The sequence below is a fragment of the Halichoerus grypus genome, chromosome 1 (genome assembly GCF_964656455.1).
Source record: "Halichoerus grypus chromosome 1, mHalGry1.hap1.1, whole genome shotgun sequence".
Classification (NCBI taxonomy): Eukaryota; Metazoa; Chordata; class Mammalia; order Carnivora; family Phocidae; genus Halichoerus; species Halichoerus grypus.
Window position 1 is genome coordinate 60,537,155 of NC_135712.1, and position 16,759 is coordinate 60,553,913.

Consider the following 16,759-nt stretch of genomic DNA (forward strand, 5'->3'; position numbering starts at 1 on the left):
GATAGCAGTCGCCCTGTAAAATCATCCCACCAGCCACCTCATATAAATAAGCCTACGGTAAGAATCTTGCCATACGAGTGCAATTTCAGGCAGAATCACCTAACTCCCCCTTCCAAACGGGTCTCTGCCCCTAACCCCTCCTACATAGAGATTCTGGAGCTACCTCTGTCCCAGGATCTGAAATAAAGACCAATTCTGTTAAGTAAAAAGTGCTTCGAGTAGTCTACATGCTGATGTGAGGGTTGCTACTTCTTCAATGATAACTTCTGAGTGTTTAGTGTTGAATTCTTAGATTGAATTCTCTGTTAAGTTCCTTAAAATGTAGGAGATTGGAGGCCTAGGGTTAAGACCCATTCTGCCATTTGTGGGGCTTTCCATTCTGTTTCAATGTCTTCATTTTGTAAAAGGCATAGCACACTTGCTCAGCCTAGAGGGACAGTTTTATGAAGTTGAAAGTACTTCATAACCGGTAATACAAAAATTCAAGCTATTCTCTCTCTCTCTCTTTTTTTTCCTTAGCAAATGGAGTCCCGGTTCTTGTCCATCTGCCATCAGCTAGGTTTTATAATCACATGCATTCTGATGACAAGTTATGAACCATCACTAGACATTAGGTAAAATGACATTCAAAGAGTTCTACTAACTATCCAGTGGGGGTGTGGTGGATAGAGTTAGAAATCCCAAATCATGAAGCCCCTCTCTCCTCAGGACCAGATGTTCCTAAGCTAAGCCCCCACAAAATGTCGGGCAGCTGCATCCACAGCTTTTACCAGGTATGAGTATGACCAGACATGAGTAAACAGAGTAGCTCTCAGAACTTAAACTGGCAATTGTTTCACTGATGTGTAAGGTCTAGAGCTTGATCCCTGGGATAGATATATGAAATAGTAGCTGAATGAGATTTTTTTTCCAAGCAGGTGGTGGTCAAGTGAAGGGCATATATTTTGAAAATGAATAGATATGCAGTTTGGGTGAATTTTCATCACTGGATGCTGGACCATGTGGAGGTTTAGGGATGGATATAGTTAGGATTGATGTGTGCTCGGTGGCAGAGGAGAGGGATTATGGTTTATGCTTGACACTGTGAACAGATCCTCCCCCTTCCCCAGGATAGAAAGAATGGGTATTGTGGCACATTTTAGACAGATTTCTGCTCATTTCTTTGAGGATAGATAGCTCTGGAGCACTACAGAGTTAAGGAAATGGACTCTCCCCTCCCTGGGTAGGGATACCAGTAATCATGGAGATGAATAAGGTCTTAGGGCCAAACCTCATCGGTATGGTAGGGAGGGAAAAATTTTTCCTGTACCTTTCAAGGTCTTTCCAGCTTAACTAAGAATTAAATTAACATGAGACAGGAGAAAATTACATGTGCATGAAGGCCCAATAATGAACCTGAGATCCAAAGAAATGACCACGGCAGGCAGTTTTCATACATTTTAGACAACGAGATGATAAATGTGTGAGTAATTGACAGGATAAAGGAAACAGGTATTTGGGAACTTTAAAAAGGAATCCTAAGCAGAATTTAGGCTGAGGTAATAGGTTAGGAAAAAAAAAATAATAATAACAAGGTTTGTTTCTGCAGCTTTCTCTCAATTTTAAAGTCCCTATCTCTGGTGATAAGGATATCATTTTACTTCTTAGTACAGGGAAGGTATTTCTCATATGGGAGATTTGTTTCCTGCTTTTAGGGGGACAGAGGAGGGCTTGAGTGTCCTTGAACCAGTTGTTTCCCAAGTAGTTTCAATTCAAAATAATTAATATGCCAGTGTGGTATATTTTGGGGTGGCCTGGCCTGGGCCTCTACAGTACTTATCTTATTAATATGTCTTAACTTAGTTTAATGGTAATGTAGAAATTACTATAAGTGCGCCTGGGTGGCTCAGTCAGTTAAGCATCTGCCTTTGGCTTGGGTCATGATCCTGGGGTCCTGGCTTTGAGTCCTGCATTGGGCTCCCTCCTCAGCGGGGAGTCTGCTTCTCCCTCTACCCCCTCCCCCTGCTCCTGATCTCTCTCTCTCTCTCTTTCACTCTCTCTTGGATAAGTAAATAAAATCTTAAAAAAAGAAAGAAATTACTGTGAGAGGATAGTGATGAGGATAATGATCAAGATGAGAAAAAGTAGCAGCTAGCCGGTTTTGAATGTGACAGGGACTGTGCTAAGAACTTTATCTGTCATACTCACTCATGTGATCCTCACAGCAATCCAGTGTGAGAGACTTGTTCTCCCCTCCGTCATACAGGTAAGGACACTGAAGCTGACCAGCCAAGCTCGAGCTGGGGATCAAGTGACAGAGTCGAGATCCAACCTGACACACATTGGACTCTACAGCCCGTGCTCTTAAATACCAGGGAATCCTGGCTTCCTCATTCTTTAAAACGCACTGGATGAGGAGTAAGATTGAGGGAGGGTCCTGTCACTCCGAGGCTGGATAACACAGGCCCCTTTCTGTTTTCTCAGTTATCCTGACTATAAAATAGGCACCGCGATGTGTTCCTCACATGGTTATGCTGAGGACTGGGTTGAAATACTACCTGCATATGCTGTTTACTCTCGATACGTGTAAGAGGAGAGAGAGACCCCAAGCATTGGTGTCCCAGAGTGGAGACGGGACACCTGGCCAGTCAGCGGGCTGCCACTCGTGGACACCAGCTGTGCTCTGGTCACTAGCACAGTGTGGCACAGAGTCACTTGACGACAACTACAAATAAACGTTTTTGGGGCACCAACCACGAGCTGGCACTATTTTAGCTACTGAGGTTTTGAGGGTTGTAGAAAATGGACAAGGTCCTGCTCTCCAAAAATTTATAGTCCAAGGAAAGAGTCAGTTAGTAATGAAATAAAAATATGTCAACTAATTATAAGCACAAAGAAGGAAAAGCAAGTTAAGTAGACCAAGAGGAAGGGTGTGCATTAGAGTGGTTGAGGGAGGTCTCTCTCATTCATGCATTCATTGAACAAAATACTTCAAGTACGACTGACTTAGAATATAATTGATGAAAGAGGCTTAATTAGGGAATAACAAATCAGTAATCACTGTTCATTATAAGAGGAAGAATATAATAATTTATTTAAAAGCTCATTGTGTCCTGTATTCCTGAGTGTCTAACAAGAGACTTTTGGAGCATCTTGTCTGGAAGGAGGATAGTTTTCTATCAGGTTCCCTGGGGCCTGGGGCTTCTTTTCCCACTGCTTGGCTCTTAGCACCTTCTCCGGCAGCTTGGGGCGTGGTTTGCTCTTGGGAACTCACACCTGGGAGCAATTCACCCGTGATGGTGGTACGAGGGGCGGTCTGTTGGTTGGCTGCTTTTCTGTCTTCTCCCAGATGTACTGGCTGCCCGCGGTTCTCCCTCTTTGTCCAGGCGTTAGCAGAAGAAGCCCCCCAGTCTCTCTCACACTCTCCTGTGTAAGCCCAGCCTTCTCAGCACTTGACGGGGAGTGCCTCCCTTTTGTTGCCCGCTCAGTGGCCTCTGTAGGCATAGAAACCCCTCCAAGAGCAGGATTTAGTGTCTCCCTCACCTTGCCTGCCTTTTTCTCCTTTCAGTGTGCCACTTGTCAAGGCAGTGAACACTTGTAGAGGTAGTGAATACTTATAGAGGTCGTGAACTACAATGGACACTTGTCAGAGGGGCTCGTCCTACTCCCAGACCTGACTCTTAGCGAGTATTTGCTTGGACACCATGTTTGCCATACTCAAAGGTTTTCTGAAAGAGTTTTGTCAAATTCTGTCCACCGTATGTCCTGATAGATGGACCAGCATTAAGTATGTGCCTCATCTCAACTTGGGGCTCTCCGCAGCTCCAGTTTCTGGAGGGAGAGCTTTCTTCTTTGAATAACTAAGGGATTAGTAGTTATCCCCAGCTCACAATTATAGGCCCTGGAGCTTATTATACAGATTAAGTATAAATAGAGGGAAGGGGGAGGAGTCTCCAACAATCCCCAATGCATATTTTCACCTGTTTTACAAATGAAGCATCAGAGATATATATTTGAAAAATAATTTGATTGATATGACTCTAGCCAATTCATAGATAAGATAAATATAAATCATTTGTCTTTATCTTAGATTTATTGCCATTTTCAAGTGCCTTTTATTATCAATGCCATTCTATAGGTTTGCGATCTCTCTTCTTCTCTGATTTCTACTCATTCATTTCTGTAATTGGTTTTTGTGTTCAACCTCACCATATGAGGTCAGTTATTCAGGTACTGGGGGACACATACCTGTTTTAGTCAGATGCTCTTGAATTCCATCCCTGCGAAATCAAGGATTTTAAGGAAAGTTGACAAAATGGAACCCCAGACTTCCTTGTCTGTCATCATCTTTCTGAAATGATACTGACAGGGTCACATTTTGGAATCATTCAATAAATATTAATCAAACGCCTACCAAGTGCCAGACACCATTCTAGAAACTGGAAATCCAGCTGTGAGCAAAATGGGCAAGGTCTTTCATGTGCTGACTTTTGTCTGTTAGAAGCTACCAATTATCATATGCCCTTTACCTCTTCTCTCTGTCTTTGTAGGACAGAAAGAGTTACAAATACATAATACAAAATAAAAGAGAGCCCTTTTGAAAGGAAACTGAGTTCTCCTCCAGTAGCACCTTACACTGTGTTGTATATGCCACCTCATATTCTATAGCAGGTGGGCTGTGCATGTCCAATAAATAATATATGAGAGTGAGCTAAAGACCCACGTCTTGATCACTAGCTGTTATCTGAAAAGTTAACATTATTATTCCAGTTTCCAAAATGGGATATTTAGTCCTCTAATTTAGTCAAACAAGGAGCATTTCTTACTCATTTATTATAACTCTGGAGCTGCAGCAATATGTGGCACCCTTTACTTGACGGGAAAAAGAGAGTTCCCTCACCACCACTCTGCCGGGATTTGCAAAATCACTCTTGATGTTTTACATGCTCTCAGTCATTATATATTTGCTGTGCTCCCACCTGACCAGAAACTTAAAAAAAAAAAAAAAAAAAAGGGACTTTGCCCTGGACTGAAAATCAGAGTTGTTTTTTTTTTTTTTTTTTAAAGATTTATTTATTTCAGTGGGGGAGAGGCAGAGGGAGACGGGAAGCAGACTCCCCACAGAGTGAGGAGCTCCCTCACCCTACTGGGAGATCATGACCTGAGCTGAAACCAGGAGTGCGGTGTTTAGCCTACCGAGCCACTCAGGTGCGCCTGAAAATCGGAGTTTAAAAATGTGATGACAGTTGTTGGCAAAAACCCCCACAATTTCCTTGTTCTCACCTGCATTCTGCTCCTCCCACCCACTGCCTCACACCCTTAGTTAGATCTTCAAACCAGACTGAGTGTTGAGGGAACCTTGTGTATCCCAGCTGTGTCAATTCATCTTTTTACCAGACACTTCCTTACAACTGCCAAGAAACCTGAAGACATTTTATCCTCACAACTGGGAGAGGTTGGTCCATCTTCCTTTTTCTCCTCCATAAAGGGCATTTCACTAGATTCCTGATCTTTGACTAGGTTTGAAGAAATACAGAAACTTCAGCATGAACTTTAATGCTTGGGCATTTTTTCTAAAGTATATGCCAACTATATTTAAAATAAACTAAGCTTAAAAATAGAGTGAAATTTTCTATGTGAATTTTATCTCAATAAATTATTAATAAAACTAAAGTGAGCCATAGTAGATGTCTGCCAAATTTTATATACATCATCAATACTTTATTCTGGTTCCTTTATGGATTGCATAAGATGATAGGCATGAAAACTATAGTATGATAAAGAAAATGTTGCTTAAGATATCTCTGGCCCTTCAATTTTGCTTCTCAGAAATATTTTTTGCTCAGATGGAAAATACTTTGATTTACTAAAGATATTCTTAGGAAGAATTGGTATACACAAATGACTTTTTAAAAGCATTTACAATTCAATCTTATTTAAGAGAGAATTTGAAGTATTTTAATAGTAGTATTTATGGCTGGCAGAAATAGATACAGGGCCAAGTTTTTCTGTGCTTGGAAGGTTGAAGCAGTCCTATGATAATTGGAAAACATTGAATGAATTGAGATGTCCCAGTTGAACAGATGATGTTATTTTAGTTATGAAAGTCAGGCATTCATAGATTTTTGCCTAAAGTTCTTTTGCAACTTAATAAATGCAAATGTTTGGTCATCTTAGAATGAATCCTAAGTTGTGCCCTCCACCTTCCCCAAAGGGAAAGGAAACTATTAACCAGAGCAACAGTGTTGGATATTAAATAACTACATCTTATATGTGGCTTTCTTACCTGTGATTCTTAAACACTGTTGAAAATTATTGCCCCTTCACCTAATGGACTGAGAAATCTGACTGGGTTCCAACAAGTTAGTATGATGGTATCCATCTTCAGACCAATATTCATCCAAGATTTTAGCATTGGATGAAAGGTAAAGATTTTACATACTTTGAATTCCTTTGAGACTTTGTAAATTACAGAGCTCCCAAAAAATTGGTCAATAAAAACAAAAAGCTATAGAAGTGAAGATTCCTGAAAAAGTTATTGCAACTTATAATGAGACTGTTCCTACATATAATGCACTGCCCTGGAAAGTCCTCCTCAGTTAATTCACAGATAGCAACAGTCCCATGTGAAAAATGAAAGAATTTTGAAGTTCCCTCAGAAACATCAGAGCTCAGCATAAAGCTTATTTGTTACAGGACTAAGTTGAAAAAGTAAATGTTTATTTTTTTTATTTTTATTTTTAAGTAATCTCTGCACCCAGTGTGGGATTCAAACTCATGCTCTCCCAATGGAGCCAGGCAGGCGCCCCAAAAGTAAATCTATCTTGATGAGACTTATGAACTGATTCTTTAGCTATTGAATACCAGGATCCTCTTTTTTTCCAGACCTCCTCCATCTATAACTCACTGTGTAGACTATCGGCCCTACTTTACAAAATGAGCATAAGATCAGGTGTCTAATGTGAATTCCTGGGAAATTTCTGATTGTTAAGGCAGCATGAGGTTATCCCCCCAAAAAAGCATATTTAAAAAAGAATCTTATGTGGATAAATACAGTACCATCTGTTCACTAGTGTGTCCACGGTGCCTAGCATAGGTACTCAGTATTTTTAGATGAATAAATGAATGGTGGTGTTGGCATGATGCTTTATGGATTATCTGTCACAAGAAAGCCTAAGCTATTCCAGGTTACTAATGCAATAAAATCAGACTTGGGTTTGGGTAGGAAGGAAGAGGGCCTTAGTTCAAATACAAGCTGGGCTGCTGACTCACCCACACACACTATAAATTTAGGCAAGTCACTTAACTTCTCGGGGCCATTTTTAGAAACTGAAAGAGTTGTGCTGAATTTGCTGAGTGACCTCTGGTTTCTCTGGGCTCAAATGACCTTTGTCTTGGGTTATTCTTCTATTTCCAATTGGAAAAAGTCTCTGTGGCCTGACACGTTAGGGTTACCCTGCAGCCACTCTTGGGAAATGTCCTCTTTCTTGGTCCTCTCTCAAGAACATACACTCTTAGTCCAGTTACCTCTAATACTGTGAAAGGAATTTTATCAGAAAATAACCTATAGTTTAAGTCATATTAATAGAATCAATTACAGGTACAAAAGAAAGACATGCACACTCACAATCTAGCACTGTCTAGCTTAAGACCCAGTTTTTATTTAAAATATTTTTGTCTTTGGATGTTTTTATTCAATCACTTAAGTCTGACCTTATCTTAGGCTGGTTTCTTCCCTCTCCTCCCTTCCTCCCTCCCCTTTCTTCTCTTCTCCTCTTCTCTCTTCCCCTCACCTTCCATTTCTGTCTCAGTCTCTTTCCCTCTGACTCTCTGAAACATTTATGAGTTCTTTTTTTCAACCAATCTCTAAAATCCAGTTTCTCTAAATTTCTAATGATGTTAAGTGGTCCAGCAGTTTCTCCAGAATGAGCTGCAAGCCCATGGCATACTTTCAGCACCTCTTTGGTTCTATCTGCCTATTTTGGTGCCTAGCTCTTACAAGATTACCTTCACCTCTCCCCTAACTTTGGTCTTCCCTGATTCTCTCCCTTCCTACCTACCTCTTCTTCTCTTGTGTTCCTTATACTCTTGGATTGTTCCGATGAGGCTGGTCCCACAATCTTGGCACCCAAGCCTAGTCTGAGCCCTTCTAAATAGATATTTTAGCGTAGATGCTATGTACAAATCTCAAGCCCTGATCATTTGGAAAGTTAAAGTGGCAGATAATCTGAAAAAGTAAAAGAGAGAGAGAGAGAGAGAAGGAGAAAGAGAGAGAGGGTAGGAGAGAAAGGGAGATGAGTGGGTTGGGGGGAAGAATCAAGAGGAGCTCTTGCTGTATCCATGTAAAGTTTCTTTCGTTATAGCAGGCAGAGTCTCAGCTTCCTTCTTTTTATGTTTCCAGCTTTTTAAAAGTTTCATCCACTTTGCTTTGTGTTCTTAAAGAGAAAAAGGGAGTGTAAAATTGTAGCTTTTTTTTCTGCACACCTGCCCACTCTGAAATAATTGGTTTGTCTACTTTCACAAGGAGCAGTATTTGTATTAAAGAGCCACTTGGCATCAATGCCCAAGTGCAGATGTCCTATCATATACGACTGTGCCTCATTCAGAAAACTCAAGATAGAGTAAAATAAATTAACAACATCTTGGCTCTGTGCTCCATTCACAACTGTTAATTTAACAGGGTTATGCTTCCATCTCTGAGCGGAGAGTTCCTGGCAGGGACAGCTGCTCCCGTGCCCCAGATTGCGCTGTGTGCATCCCAGTAGGAGTTATCAAAAGCAGCAGGATGGAGGAAGGTGGTGGTGCATCAGAGAACTGAACAGTGTCGCAGCATGGCACTGGGAGGAGGGAGAGGAATGGGCCTCTCCAAAATGCTTTTCACCCACTCCTTCATTCTTTGTATGAATACATGCACATTTAACCGAGGAAAAAGAAAAACTTGTCTTAAATTTTACCGGAAAATTGTCAATCCTGCTTTTACTCTCAAATGTGGCTAATTTTCCAAAATATATGTATACCCACTAGCATGTTGATGAATCTACATAGCAACAGGCCCATCTGCCTGTCCAAAGAATGTCAAACACACCCACATCATGATTCACAGGATCTGGGTCACTGGGGCAGAGCTGGTATGATGGATAGAAAATACACCCTTGTGTTGGGCCTGCTGTGGCTTACCTCCTAAACTGGAGTAAAGGCCAAGATCAGGCCAAAGTCAAGATTGGGGCCAAACACAGCACTTGGTACATGATAAGCACTCTTCTATTATTAGTCTTTTGAAGGAAATTTGCTGTATTGTTCACTACTGTATTTCCCCATTGCCTAGAACAGTGCTCACAAAAGTGAACAAAAGTTAGATGTTCCAAAGTTAAAGGAAGAAGTGAATGGAGACTATAAGTAACCACATTAGGGCACCACGGTGAGCGGTGAGCAATGGAGCTATATAGAATTTTGTGTACTTCCTTATACATTTCTTTCCATGACTATACCTTTTCTGCCTATCTTCTGATTTAATTTCCTTATTGAAAAAAGTTATTTGCAGCATATGTTATTCCATAAATGTTACAACCAAATGGTAAAAAAAAAAAAAAAAATTGTGTTCTAGTCTCCTGCCTTCAGTACCAAGATGACTCCATTAATGATAATATAAAACTAATTTTAGGTTTAAATTGCTTTGGGAGTAAGAAATTGTGATTTAGTAAATATATACTCTTTCAAAAGTGGAAGCAGTGTTTTCCATTCTTTTGTTTTTTTAACTCAAAATAATGGCCATTTTCTGCATTCAAATTTTGAAGGTTTCTATGTTGATTACTGATGTTAGACCGCATACAGGTGAAAGTAGGCATCATTTTGTGACCAGCATTCTGAGTTTTCACAACCCGAACAAATCCCTCCAAGCCCTGAAACTCATTTGCGTTTTGCACCAAACCCTGATAGATCTGTCGTCTAAACCTTTATCATACTCTTGGCCTCCATCTATTGGTTTCCTGACCAGATTTGAAATCCTGGGGAAACGAATAGACTTTTCCATAATAATTTCTAAGCCGTCACATATTTCACAGAGGTTTCTTTCAGGAACTCTGAAAAACAGTATCTTTCGGAGCTCTTTGATTAAAACCTAGGATGAATGTAATTTGAATTATCAAGGTACATCCAAAAAAAAGTCTGGTTTAAGTTTAGTAATGGAGAGACATTGAGCTGGGGAAAGAAACACGTATAAAATAATGCCAGTGATTCTGGAAGTCCAAAAGGACATTAGTTTTGCCATAAGATAATGTGTGCGCCACTTAATTCCCCATCAAGGAGAGAGGAAAGGCTTGATTTGAATCCAGGGTATTGTTGATTTCTTAACTTCAAATCTGGAGCCTGACACAAAAGAAATCATTTAACGAATATTTGTTGAATGCTGTGATCTGAAGGAAAAGAACATCACTTCACCTCTTCTGTTTGTTTTTTTTTTTTAACCCCCCTTTTCTCCACAAAGGTTGAAAAAAATGATGAGGACCAAAAGATCGAACAAGATGGCATCAAACCAGAAGATAAAGCTCATAAGGCCGCGACCAAAATTCAGGCTAGCTTCCGTGGACACATAACAAGGAAAAAGCTCAAAGGAGAGAAGAAGGGTGATGCCCAAGCTGCTGAGGCGGAAGCGAATGAGAAGGATGAAGCCCCTGCTGCCGATGGCGCGGAGAAGAAGGAGGGAGAAGGTCCCACTCCCACTGACGCGGCCCCGGCCTCGGGCCCCAAGCCGGAGGAAACCGGCAAGGCAGGCGAAACTCCTTCCGAGGAGAAGAAGGGGGAGGGCGCCCCTGATGCTGCCACAGAGCAGGCAGCCCCCCAGGCTCCTGCCCCCTCAGAGGAGAAGGCTGGCTCTGCTGAGACAGAAAGTGCTACTCAAGCTTCCACTGACAACTCGCCGTCCTCCAAGGCCGAAGACGCCCCAGCCAAGGAGGACCCTAAACAAGCCGATGTGCCTGCTGCTGTCACCGCTGCTGCCGCCACCACCGCCCCTGCTGCAGAGGATGCTGCTGCCAAGGCAACAGCCCAGCCTCCAACGGATGCTGTGGAGAGCAGCCAAGCCGAGGAGAAGATAGGTGAGCCGCCGCGAGGGTCCCGCGCCGCGGGTGGGTGGGCCACCAAGGGCCGACGGGGGAGACGGAAAAAGTCTAGAAGGCTTTTCAAGGAAATCCGGGGAAGCTGCGCTTAATTCCCCAAAGTGGCGGCGCAGAGGGCTGACTCTGGCCACTTACATTCCCCCGTATCTCCAAGCCTGAGAGAGAACTCGGGCAGGTCTGTGTAGCAGTCAGTACTGGAGAGGTCTGGCAATCGTCTTGTTAATTGAATTTGCATAAATAGCAAAACTAGGTAAATCCCGGTTTTAAAAAAAAATATTAAGTGTGCTGGTTACACTTAGTTTACTAAGTAATCACGGAGGCTACATATATTTTATAGAAGGGAATTAGCTAATATGATTATTTGGCTCTAGGAAGTGCGTGGTTATAAGTACAGCCAACTCCCTATTGATCTAGATGATCTATTTGTGAATTGCTGGCAGCAAAAACATAATCTCAGACCACCTTTGCCTATCCCTCAGTATGTTTCTGGGCATTCTCCCCACCACCAATTGGTGAGTAGTGTGCGTATGTGTGTGTACGCTCAGAGAATGTTAATTGTACCATTGAATCAGGGTCAAACTAATTAGGAAAATAAGTCTGTTGATGTTGCCAAAAACAAAAGAAAAACCCCAAATACAGAACATGCTGTGAAGTCAAACATAAATTATCATTTTACTATTGAAGATACTACTTTCTACCATATGCACAAATAATTGAGGGTTGACTATGATTACAAAAAGGAACTGGGTTCTCTTCAGTTTGGAGCTTAACTTGAAAGCTGGAGTGTTTTCACTATTATGGCCCAAATAGCCTGTGCAGAATTGGAATAGAGCATTCCCAGAGCAAGATCAATCTATCAGAATGTCACCTCTGGAGACTAGACCCATCCCTCACCCTAACCATCCATAGTGGTGAAGGAGGCCAACAGTCTCCAAGACTTTTCTCTAGCCTAATATGACCCATGAATACCTTTCAGCCTCAAAGACTTTAAAGTTGCTTCTGTGCCTGTTTAAAAGTTTGGGTTTACTGCTTTCAAACTTCGTGAATTTAACCCATGATGTGTCCAAGGACCCACACTTGGACTGGACCACATTGTGCCCTTGAGAAAGGACCTACTACATGGGAAAATGTTTGGCATCTGACCATTATATTGAGAAAGTAATCATTGGACATTTGCCTTGATATTCATGTTAGATACTAAATTAGATATTACAATTGGCAGATGATTATTTTAGGTATTTTCAAGGCTACTTCTTTCATCTTACCCCCAAAATACTGTAAGAAGCCAGACTGTATTAATTCTTATTGTTATTAACATTCTCTAGCTCCAGACAAATCACACACCTCTTTCTCCCAGTGACTCATTCTAAATCTTTATTCTAACTACATACCTGCCCCAGGGGCTGGACCTTGTGGTTAAGAAGATGGGAATATTTCCCTAGAAAAGGTAAGGCATGTGATAAATAACGGGGAGTTGGTTTTAATTTTCTCAGCAAAACCAACCTTGTTAACTACTTTTTTGTTGTTGTTTTGTTTTGTTTTTTTAAGTTTTTATTTTAATTCTGGTTAGTTAACATACAGTGTTATATTAGTTTCAGGTATACAATATAGGGATTCAATAGATCCATACATCACCTGGTGCTCATCACAACAAATGTACTCCTTAATCCCCATCACCTTTTTCACCCATCCCTCCACCCACCTCCCCTCTGGTAACCATCAGTTTGTTCTCTATAATTAAAAGAGTTAACTGCTTCTCTTTAGGCTTAAGGTTATAATCTCAGATATGATGGCTGGAAATCATATCCTCATAAATTTAGAAATTGATCATGATTTTAAAAACAAAATATTTGAATGGCTGAAGTCATATTTTTTAATTGAAATTTCTCAAGTGTGAGAATAAACAAGGACATTTTGATTTTAGGTATGTGCTCATGATTTGGATTAATAGAAAGAAGGAAAGCTTGAATCAATGAGAAGCCTAAAATATATTTTTAAGGAAATTCAGTTTTGTTATTTTGCAAAGTATGGCAATTCCAAATGATTTAATAAAGTACTTTATGTAGTACATGCTCAATAAATGTCAAGTGATGAATGAATGAATGAAATTGACTAGATTTAATTTATAATGATTTGTTCACTCATTCTTATTCCTCCTGCAACCTTGCTTACTCCATTCACTTATTTGATTAAACATGTGTTTGGTTTTTGTAGGCAAATAAAGATTGTGCTCTGTCCTAAGTTTTACAGATTCCAACTGAAAAATGTCTCAATTAGTCTAATTTTTAATATGTATATCGAAAGGTAATTGAAAGTGTAGGTGAAGTTCCACTTGAAGGTAATCACAAAGGACAATTTATTTTACATTGTTTCTGAGTTTGGGGTAGGTATTGTCTTCTTGGTTAGATTCTGAAATGCTGCCGGTAGCTTCTTTCTGGACTGATGTGTCTATTAGCCTTGCCTGCTGTATGTGACAAGCACAAATTATCCAGATGTGGTGAGTCTCAGGAATCACAGAAACTAGAGGTGGCAGGGAGATCTATCACAGCATAGCAGGCCCAAATTCCCAGGAGCCCTGTACCACATTTTCTTCTATATCCCATTGCATTTCATTCTAATCCAAGTTAAAATAACAGTATTTCCAATTGAGCTCCACTGTCTGGAAATGGATGGCTACCCTGGGTTGCTGTAGGATTCTATGGCTGCCTGGATGGGTTTAGAGAGATAAGCAGAGAATGTGGAGCAGGGTTTGGGGCAAAACAAGTCACTAGAGAGAATTCAGGACAATAATTTCTGTCAGCGGGAGGGTAAAAAAAATTTGGACCAAATCTGATCACTGCTTTAATACAAATGGCAATGCTTTATAAATTATAAATATGTCATCTTACTTCCTTTACCATTTGTGGGTTTATTACACATAGATGCCATTTACATTAACCTCTGGAGTTGGTTAGTTCTTTTTCTTTCCTTTTGTTTTTTAAAATCCTCCAAGTATATCTCCCTCACTCTCTGCTCTGCCACTCTCCCTGCCTATCTCTTGATATGCCTATGACCAAAAGATTTCAGTGCATTTCTGATGATGATTCCTTTATAGGAGGAGGAGTATTTAGGCATATCTAGGACACTGCTCCCCGTTAGCCATGAGGAGAGAACGTTCAAGCCAACTTCAGTGATAGTGTCCTTGGTGTCTCTTGCTAAACAGTGTCACTCTCCTCATTGGGTTTTCCAGTGAAGAAATTCTGCTGTGTCTCTTCTCCATGATATTATATTGACTTTCCCCAATAGAGGACTCCAAAATTTCTGCTGTGGCCATATTCAGTGATGTAGTACTACCAAAGTAATACATCCAGGTGGCTAGAAACCAGAGAGGTTGAAGAGGTGGTTCCACGGGGTACTTGACTGATGCTAGTGGGGGGTGTAACTCTGTATTACCCTAGGCTTTCTGTATATTGAACTTGGCTGCATTTTAATTTCATGGTCTCATTACTTCTTTCTAACTGGAGTCACCAATAATGATCTTCAAAACAAGGGAGTTTTTTTTCCTTCACATTTTTATTTAAATTCTAGTTAGTTAACATACAGTGTAATATTGGTTTCAGGAGTAGAATTTAGTGATTCATTACTTACATACAACACCCAGTGCTCATCACAACAAGTGCCCTCCTTAATACCCATCACCCATTTAGCCCATCCTCCACCTACCTCCCTCCATCAACCCTCAGTTTATTCTCTATTGTTAAGAGTCTCTTATGGTTTATTCCCCCCCCCACTTTTTTCCCTTCCCATATGTTCATCTGTTTTATTTCTTAAATTCCACATATGAATGAAATCATATGGTATTTGTCTTTCTCTGACTGACTTATTTCACTTAGCATAATACCCTCTAATTCCATCCATGTCATTGCAAATGGCAAGATTTCATTCCTCTTGATGGGTGAGTAATATTCCATTGTATATACATACCACCTCTTCTTTATCCATTCGTCCATCAGTGAACATCTGGGCTCTTTCCATAGTTTGGCTATTGTTGATAATGCTGCTATAAACCTCGGGGTGCATATACTCCTTTGAATCTGTATTTTTGTATCCTTTGGGTAAAAACCTAGTAGTGCAATTGCTGGATCATAGGGTAGTTCTATTTTTAACTTTTTGAGGAACCTCCATACTGTTTTCCAGAGTGGTGGCACCAGTTTGCATTCCCACTAACAGCGTAAGAGGGTTCCCCTTTCTCTGCATGCTCACTAACATCTGTTGTTTCCTGTGTTAATTTTAGCCATTCTAACAGGTGTAAGGTGGTATATCATGGTTTCGATTTGTATTTCCCTGATGATGAGTGATGTTGAGCATCTTTTCATGTGCTGAAACGGGAGTTTGTCATTGTCATACCTCTTTTCCTTTTCCTTCTTCTGCTTCCTTCCTCCTTCCCTCTCTGCCTTCCTTCTTCCTTTTTTTTTTTTTTTTTTGTCTTCCATTTATATTAACTTTCTACTGTGCTAGGCATTAAGATCACAAAGATGAGTAAGATATGGCCACTGATCTTAAGGAGTCCCGATCCAGTAGTGGGTGTGGGGTGAAATTCAGGGAGTGGTGTTGAAAACAATCATAGTAATAATCTCAACTAAATTAAATTCTGCAAGAAGGTATGGACTACTTCTGTATGCCAAGGCACCATGGGACAAAATATGAATGAGACAGTGCTTCATGCAATTTGAAGCATGCTAAAAAAAAAGTTTCTATATAATGTGTGTCTCTATTGCCAAATTGTTAGCCAAAAGAATGGATGCAAAATTTATAGTTTCTGGAATCATAATTAAGTGTCCAGCCCATGTTTCTGGATTTGGGGCAATTCTTTATGTTCCTCTAAACAAAGTTTTCCTAAGTCCCAGGGTAACCATCCATAACATTTTTAGCTCTCCAAAGGACAGATCCTCTTCCACCAAACTCTGTGTTAGCTGTGAGATTTCCCAAGTATATTTACACTTATTTGGCAGGGTGCCTCATAAGCAGTTTTGATTTGAAATGTGGTTTCAACCACTTCCCAAATTTATACACAACTCATAAAGAGTGAAAATTTGGGTTGTGCAAGTCCATAAATGTTGTCTATAAAACATGGGCACCCCATCAGATACTCAGTGGCATGCTGCTTAAACCTGTTGATTATTAAGTTTTTATGGAGCGTTTTTATATTGCTAGAGTAATCATTTTTATTGGCTTTTCTTGACAACAATCCAGTGGCACTTGAAAATATTTTACTTTCTGCTTTTATGTTCTGAGAATAGGGGCAAAGTAAATGCATATTCTGCCCACAGACACAGTCAGTGATGAACCAGGGGTCAAACTGATAGGATTCTAAATTCTCACCTTAATTTTAGCCTTGCAGTTCTTTACATCTCTTTTAAGGTGCTGTTTTATCTCAATTCCTGCATTTTCTCTTTTTCTTAGCAGTTGCAACATTTTCTGATTATTGCCATACAATACCAACCAGGATTTTCTGGGCTGTTCTGTGTCCTGTGTGCCCAGTAAGATAATGCAGAGAAAAGAACACTGGACTAGAATAAGGAGACTAGGGTTCTATCTCAGTATTTCTGCTAACCAGCTGTGAGATTTTAGGCAAGTCGGTTCCAGTTTTAAGAGGAGGGGCTAGGAGAGTTGGCTTTTAAAGTTTT

At 40.4% G+C, this 16,759-nt stretch overlaps 1 protein-coding gene across 1 annotated transcript in view; it reads left to right on the forward strand.

The window, feature by feature from the left end:
- The window catches only part of GAP43 (growth associated protein 43), a 98,153-nt gene that overhangs the window by 43,295 nt on the left and 38,099 nt on the right, over positions 1-16,759 (forward strand). Inside the window, exon 2 of the mRNA XM_036092709.2 lies at positions 10,463-11,072. Coding sequence (XP_035948602.1) covers positions 10,463-11,072 — 610 coding nt within the window. The remainder of the gene's footprint in view (positions 1-10,462; positions 11,073-16,759) is intronic.